Source organism: Polypterus senegalus, chromosome 17 (assembly GCF_016835505.1).
Source record: "Polypterus senegalus isolate Bchr_013 chromosome 17, ASM1683550v1, whole genome shotgun sequence".
NCBI classification, from domain to species: domain Eukaryota; kingdom Metazoa; phylum Chordata; class Cladistia; order Polypteriformes; family Polypteridae; genus Polypterus; species Polypterus senegalus.
Window position 1 is genome coordinate 20,185,704 of NC_053170.1, and position 7,715 is coordinate 20,193,418.

Consider the following 7,715-nt stretch of genomic DNA (forward strand, 5'->3'; position numbering starts at 1 on the left):
TGTGTGCAAATACTTAACAACTGGGATAGAAGAAATGGCTTCAAGGAGCGGGTCGAGGCAGATTTAGAGAGAAGTCAATTGTCTGTCGAATTACGTAGGGTAGCATTATTCGGTAGGCTGGATCCGGTTAAGACTTGACCGCCTCCTCTACTTAATGTGAAAATGTATTGAGGGTTTGGTTGTTGGCCTGTAAATTTAATATGTCGTCGTGCTTAATCGATACTGAGGAAGAGTCTGCTGTTATTGTGGGGCATCGATCAAAATAAACATCGTGACAATTCTTCAGTTCACGGTCTGGCCATGGAAACTGTCAATTGACTCTCCGACATGATCCAGCTATGATTTGATTCTTTGTTTCATCACCTAGGATCAGGGTGAGAAAAAGGAGAATCCAATGCGCGAATTGCGCATCCGCAAGCTGTGCCTCAACATCTGTGTGGGGGAGAGCGGAGACAGACTGACCCGTGCCGCGAAGGTCCTGGAGCAACTGACTGGTCAGACTCCTGTTTTCTCAAAGGGTGAGTGCCCATTCAACATGTGGATGACAATATGGGTTTACTATTTTATTAATCAAACACTTAAACAGCATAAGCATTTTAAGCATAAGTGTTTCTTTGTAACAGCTGTGCAGCTTTTACTATTTAAGGTATCCAGTAATTAAAGTGCAGTTTAGTTCAGTTTTATGAAAGATACCTAATGAATACTTTTACAACATCCATCATTTTATGAAAAAAGGAAACTGTCATTGGTGGAATGGTGGCACAATGGTAGTAAAGCTGCCTTTCAACAAGGAGTCCACCGTTAATGTCCCAGATACAAATTCCATACAGGAAGCATGTTCTCCCATCCTAACATGAGCTTTCTCCAAATTGGAAAATTATTAAATTGGCCCAAGTTTGTGTGTGTGTGTGTGTGTTAAACCTGCCCAGGCATTGTTTCTGCCTTGCTTCTGATGCTTGCTGGGATAAATTCCATTTTCCCTGCAACACTGACTTGAATAAGAGGTTTGGAAATGAATGAATAGATGGATGAAGGGTAATATTTTGTTGAGCCCCATATTCTCTCTGTTTTGCAGAACAATCTTGGTTGCATAACTCAGAATGAAATCAAAGTTTCTAATTTAAATACTCGTGAAAGGCTAAATGTATATAAAAAAAAATTAACCAAAATGTGCTTACATATAACCTAAATAGCTTAAATATGTTGATACAAAGATGGTTCAAGTTTAAAATGAAGTGTCATTATGGGGGAAAAAAAGTTGAGAGTTTTGTATTTTTAGAATTTTGTATATGTTTGTCACTAGCCAATGTCACTTTACATTTCTAGTCATGGTCTGTGTCTACTGTACAGACCGAGCATTAACAGTTATGGTGAGTTCAGAAGCAATCCTTTTCTTTTTTTCCATTTTGTCTTGGTATGTAAATACTAAACCTCAGACAGAGGAGTTTCTCTTCCATTTGTTAGGTCCAAAGTCTCCGCATTCCTTATTCCTTGTCGTTGTACTTCTGGATGAGCATTTATAGATTGTGAGCTCTCGTGCATAAAGAACCCCTACGACTAATGACTCAAGTAAACCTGTTTGATTTTATTTGAGTCGCTGGGTATGTCACAGTCGAAGTTCAGCTTCATGGGAGAGCTCCACCGACTACCCTACAACTGGCTAAAATTATGTAAAAGAAGGATATGACTTAAAATCACTGGAAAAGTCTCCTAATGTGATCTTTAGGCAGATACTAGTTTACAACAAAAACATTTATTTCTGTAGCACATTTTCATACACAGGATGTAGCTCAGAATGCTTTCCAATATGTCAAAGAAATAGTTAATAAGAAAATAAAAAAAGAATTGGATAATAATAAATTACATCACAAAAATATGCATTTACATAAGATAGATGTATAATTAGTAGAAAAGTAGAGCCCTTATATTGTTGAATCTCTAATTATAAGTCTCATGATAAAGTCAGATGGCCAGATAGAGTTGGGTTTTGGTTGACGTAGATGTTGGAGGTCAAATCTAGTGTGAATCTCCCCTTGGGATTAATAAAAAGTGTCTGTCCGTCCGTCTCCCAAAATCTTAACTTCAGGGTTAAAGAGAAAAAATGGTTTTGCCTAACACATTAGGCCACTCATGTTTGAAGCTGGATTAAACCATCACATTCTAAATAAGAAACAAATTTAATCAATAATAATGTTATTTGGATGAATGTGACAGTGTTTTATGTTGAATATACACTTCAGTTTTTATTCAGTAGCATAACAATCTTCATAGGCTATTAGACATGATCTGGTATGGTCTGGTCCAGTCATAAGTTTTGTGAATCTTGTTCCAGGTGCCTTTTTAAAGTATTTACATTATTTTTATTTATTTATTTTTTTAAACAGCTCGCTATACTGTGCGCTCATTTGGCATCCGAAGAAATGAAAAGATTGCAGTTCACTGCACTGTCCGTGGAGCCAAAGCAGAGGAAATTCTAGAGAAAGGACTTAAGGTGACCGGTGTTTGGAATGGTTGTAGATGCCTTATGAAGCAGCCAACCTCTGCATGTTGACCAGTCTTAAAATGTGTTTTGCAGGTTCGTGAGTACGAGCTGAGAAAGAACAATTTCTCGGATACTGGCAACTTTGGTTTTGGCATTCAGGAGCATATAGATTTGGGCATCAAATATGATCCCAGTATTGGCATCTACGGGCTGGATTTCTATGTTGTAAGTAACATGTTTGATTAAACTGCTCTTACATTTAAAAAAAAAAAAAAAGTGGTAGGTAGTACAATTATCTGAAAATGCAGTCTTTCCCAACACAATGTACTTTTACTATTCAGCTAATTGTGACTTGTTAGAGTTTTTGATTGTGCACCTTTGTTTCTCCTGTTAATAGTATCTCTGTGCAACATTTTAAAGATTCTTAAAACAGGGTTGAAACAATGCAAATGCAGTTGTTTGTTTAATTTAGAAGTTTGTAAAATGTTGTTTTTCAGCTACTTGCAAATGATTGTAAACTGACCTATCTATACTTATGCCTTGGTTTGAGTTAAACTGCCTGAGTTGGCTTGTCACTGCAATATGTCAAATATCCAGCACCAATCATCCTACAATGCAGTTTCAGCTATTATTAGTACTTAATTATTAGTCAGTAATGTTTTCAAGTTATTCTGTGCTCTTGTCAGTCTGTATTCATCCTGTATGCTTTCAGTATCCCATACGTTGTCATAGTATTAACAAAGCATTGTTCAAATGCTTGTGGATGTTTTGTTTTTTTCTGGAACATTTTTAGAGTAGTTTTTTTTTTTTGTGATGGTTGTTTTTTTACTTAGTTTTTAGGGTTTTCATTTCTTGTCCAGATTGAAGGTCTAAAACATTGCTCCTGAAGGGCTGTAATGGCTGCAGGGTTTTTGTTGCAATCAAATTTCTTAAGGCTAAGTCAGTTATTCCTATTGTACGTAATGCTCAAGTAACATTTTTATGCTTTCTTATGGTTTTCTTGCATGTTCAGATTCCCCACTCTTAATTACTTATTTTAGTCTGAAACAGTTGCATTCACTGTTTTTGGTTGATCTTTGTTAGTTTTAAGATGTAACCAACAAAGGAACCAGCAGTTCTCCATCTGACTTGCTTCCATTAAGACCTAAGTGTGTTCAATGTGAAGTAAGTGTTTTAATAAAATATTTTTTAAGTAAACAAAAAATGAAGCACCAAGAATCACTAATCGGCTTCAGACTACGGGGTATTTGGGTGATATACTTGGAAAGGAAAAAATCTGTGATTATAAGAATGAGTTGACATGATAGAATGAAGCATTAACAAGCCATCAATCTGTTTAAAAATAAAGTCTGTTACTGGCAAAGATTGGTTTCAAATTAAGAAACTGGGTTGGAACAAAAACCTGCCGTCAGTACCTTTTTGTTTCCATTATTCCAAGTTTCAACTTTGGAGGCTGGGCTATGTTCTTCACCATTGTTCGGCTTCTGTTGCTTTTTCTCTTTGTTTCTAGTCTTGGATGGTAATAACTTTGCTGTTGAGGTGGTAAATTGTCAGAATTGGTATTTTTCTTTTTAAAAGATTCTTAATGAAGATCATATTTAGAAGAATGCATCCCTTGCTAAATGTTTATTGATGGTTTCTGCTCAGTTGTTCTTAATATGAGTTTCTTGGGAAGAAACAGAATAATGTAAAAGTCTTGATTCTAGTGAAGGGAAATTAGAATACACATTTGCACATTAATTACTGGTGAATTACTGGCATTGCTAAATTAATGATTTGGCACTTTATGATTTTGCTGTTGATACAGTGTTTGCCTTTGCTGCCTCACCTAAGGGAACAACTCAAGTGTGTGGAGTTTGTAGGTTCTATGAAGACACCCTGCTTACATTCTACATTCCACAGATTAATATAACATTTTGCCTGGCAACACACATTTTGTGTTAATGTGAGTTATTACAAGAGTATGCATTGAGCTGTTCCATTCATGGTTGTTTTTCACCTTGCATTTAATGTTAGAATAAACGCAGGTTGTACATGGCCCTCTAGTGATACAGTTGGTTTTAGACATTAGATGGGGATGATGAGACTAAGCTATCTGAGTTTTATACACTTTTTTTCTTCTTTTGTACTGAAATGGTTGCCAGTATAGTATAATGCAGAATCTCTTGATCGATGAATGTCAGTAGCATAAGTCTAGGGGAAATCTATTTGATACAGCAGTTATTTTCAGAACAATACAGAGTGTTCAATGGCAGTGTTGCTTGGTAGTATACAAGCTGCAGCCCTTTAGGGTAACACAATTGCAGCCTAGAAGTTTAATATGTAAGCATGTGGTGCTTAGGTGTCATCTGTTACATGACTGGACTCTGGTCCTGATTTGGGACCCTGAGGTAGTGAGTGCAACAATGTGCTATAATCGGTGCATGCTCCCAACTTTACCTCAAATGGCGATGTTAAGTGTTTTCGAGGTTAGCTGCAAACTTTCGAGTCTGATGTGTGTTTTTTTAATTCTGCCTTTTTTTTTTGTTTTGTTTTTTTTGTTTTTTTTTGTTTACTCCCGAGTCAATATTTGGTGATCCTGAAAATGTGAACGTGTGTACATTTGTATAAGTAAAACATTTAACATTCTAAAACTTATCTAATGTCTGTTTATATTAAGAAAAAAAATCTTTGTTGAAAGCTAGGTATCTGTGGTCTATTTACAGGTCTTGGGCCGTCCTGGATTCAGCATTGCTGACAAGAAGAAGAAGAGGGGTCGCATTGGATCCAAACACAGGATTGGAAAAGAGGAGGCCATGCGCTGGTTCCAGCAGAAAGTAAGCATAACAAATGTTTTCTATACACACTTAGTTGAGTAGTAAGTAGATGAACCACACAGTTAATATTGAGAACAATTCATAATATTAAAAAAAAAAAAAAAAGATTTTTCATTAATTTGTGTTTGAAAACAAGCTAAAAAGAACAAGATTTGTGAAGTTGTATACTTGAGGACCGAGTTTGAGATGTTGTTTTAGAAGTTACTAAAGATAGCAAGTTACATTCGTAACCATTCAAGCTATCCTCCACACTTACCTCAATATTCTTCTTTTGGAAAATGTTCCACCTTACAGAATATGCAATGTGTTTTTATATTTATTTATATATTGAGTTTTAAAGTGTCTTTCTCCCCCCCCCCTTCCTTTCTCTTTCCAGTATGATGGGATCATTCTTCCCGGGAAATAAATGGATTTACTCTTTATATCAGTTAATAAAAAAGTAAAAAAAGACAAACTGACTTTTTGTTTTGTTTTTTTTATTTGCTGAATTAATTCATTTTGACTAGCTTGTGTCATTTAGGAAATGCTTCAGTTTTGTTAGTGTCAAGCCGTTGTGGTTAGCAATGGATTTTGGATGAATATACTGAAGCTCCACTTGCTGCAGTGCAGAGTTAGACGTGGGTGTGTGCCTATTTAACACTGACATTACAGCAGCCTAGACATTATGTTAATGTTCTTTATCCATAATATACTGCAGTCTCGGATTGTGGCATTCAAAAGGTAATAATCTCTGGCAAAAAAAACCCAGAATTTACACAGAACAAAGCCATATTATTTTGGAGTTTAGTGTGTTGGCAAAGGATGCAGTTAAGAAAAAAACCTCACAGCTGAATTATTTGCATGTTCTTACGATTGAGTATTTGTCTATCGCTGTGTTTTTCTCTGCAAAGCTCCAGACTTGCTCTCCATTCTGATTCAAAGACACCAGCAAAATTTTATCTTGATGTCAACAGTGGTTTTAACTCTTTAATGAGTACATGTTTCAAATAATATGTTTCAGAAATTTGAACAACTGTTAGTCAGATCTTCCACAACTAACAAACTGACATCAGCCTGCCAATTTTCGATCACTTGAATTCAGTGTAAGCTATTGAGCCACCTCAAGTCTATTTCTGCTCAGTTTTTAACTACATTACATTATGAAGTGCTGTCAATGATCTTAATGTAGTCTGGAAATGCATGTAATTGCATTGTATTATCACTGTTGTTTTTGAATACGACTCCTTTCAAGTAACAAAGACTCAATTTCAAATTAGTTATGCATGTGTCCAGACACACTATGCTAGGTGTACATTTTCTAACTTGTTTGTCTTTTAAATGCCTTGGGTGATATCTGTTAATATTTTGGAGTTTCTATAGTTTATTTCTGGTTGTTTCCTTAGAAAATCAGTTTATACTTGGTACAGATTTTCTTCGTTTAGTAAATATAAATTTTAAAAAGAAACTCGATAATCTTTGAATGTTGTGGTGTTCTGGGTTGGTTAACATCACTTCAAGAGAGGCCCGTCAAATCAGCAGGCTAATTTAAAGAACAAGCTCAGTTATTTAATTCCCTCTGGACCCTGGATGTAGTATCGAAGGAGAGTGATAAAACATAACTGTTGGGTGGTGTTATGAACAATGCTGCACATCCTCTATTTGACATACTAACACTGAGGACTTTCAGCCAACAAATTATTAGGAGAAGTGTGTCAAGAAACACTACTTGGGCTCATTTATACCATCGCCAATACATCTGCATAATGCCTCACTGTGACTGTCAAGTCAGAACATTTCTTTCATTTGAATTTTCTTGCTTTACAGTCATTTCAGTGTGTGTATATTTATGTATTTATTTACTTAACTGACTATTTATGTATTCATTTTTTTGTCCCCAAGGGGAAATTTATCCTTTTACAGAAGCCTTTTAAATAAAGTTATCTAATTGCTTTAATACTGAGTGCACAGATTTCCAGTATTTACAAACTTAAATGTATTTTTTGTTCCTCCAATCCGTTTATCTGGTTCAGGTGTCTGGCAGCTGTTGCCTGTACCAGAAGCACAGTTTGCAAGGAGGGATTCTACCCTTGGATGATATACCAGTCAATCAGCTGGCACATATGAATATAGTCCCACAGGGCTAATTGGCCTTACATGCATGTCTTTTGTGATGTTGGAAGAAAGCCTTCAGAAACATAGAGAACATGCAGACTGCCCACAGCTGTGGGATTTGACCCCACACTCTAATGTTAAGGCATTAGCACTAATTTGTTACTCTATGTAACAGAATGAGCAATTTTGCTTATGGCCTTTTTGATAGTTGTAATAATAAATAATATAAATTTAAATAAATATAACAAGAAAATCTATGTATACTTTTAAAAAAAATATCTTTCTAAAAAGATGAGTTTTTAGATTCCGTTTAAAAACATCAGTCG

At 35.6% G+C, this 7,715-nt stretch overlaps 1 protein-coding gene across 1 annotated transcript; it reads left to right on the plus strand.

Annotated features, from left to right (window-relative positions):
- The first annotated feature begins 341 nt into the window (after positions 1–341).
- On the plus strand, positions 342–5,752 carry rpl11 (ribosomal protein L11). The gene is made up of 5 exons (XM_039740011.1): positions 342–518; positions 2,385–2,491; positions 2,576–2,707; positions 5,188–5,298; positions 5,675–5,752. Exons 1-5 carry the CDS (start codon positions 395–397, stop codon positions 5,702–5,704), a joined length of 504 nt encoding a protein of 167 aa, XP_039595945.1. The 5' UTR covers positions 342–394; the 3' UTR covers positions 5,705–5,752.
- Positions 5,753–7,715: the final 1,963 nt, after the last annotated feature.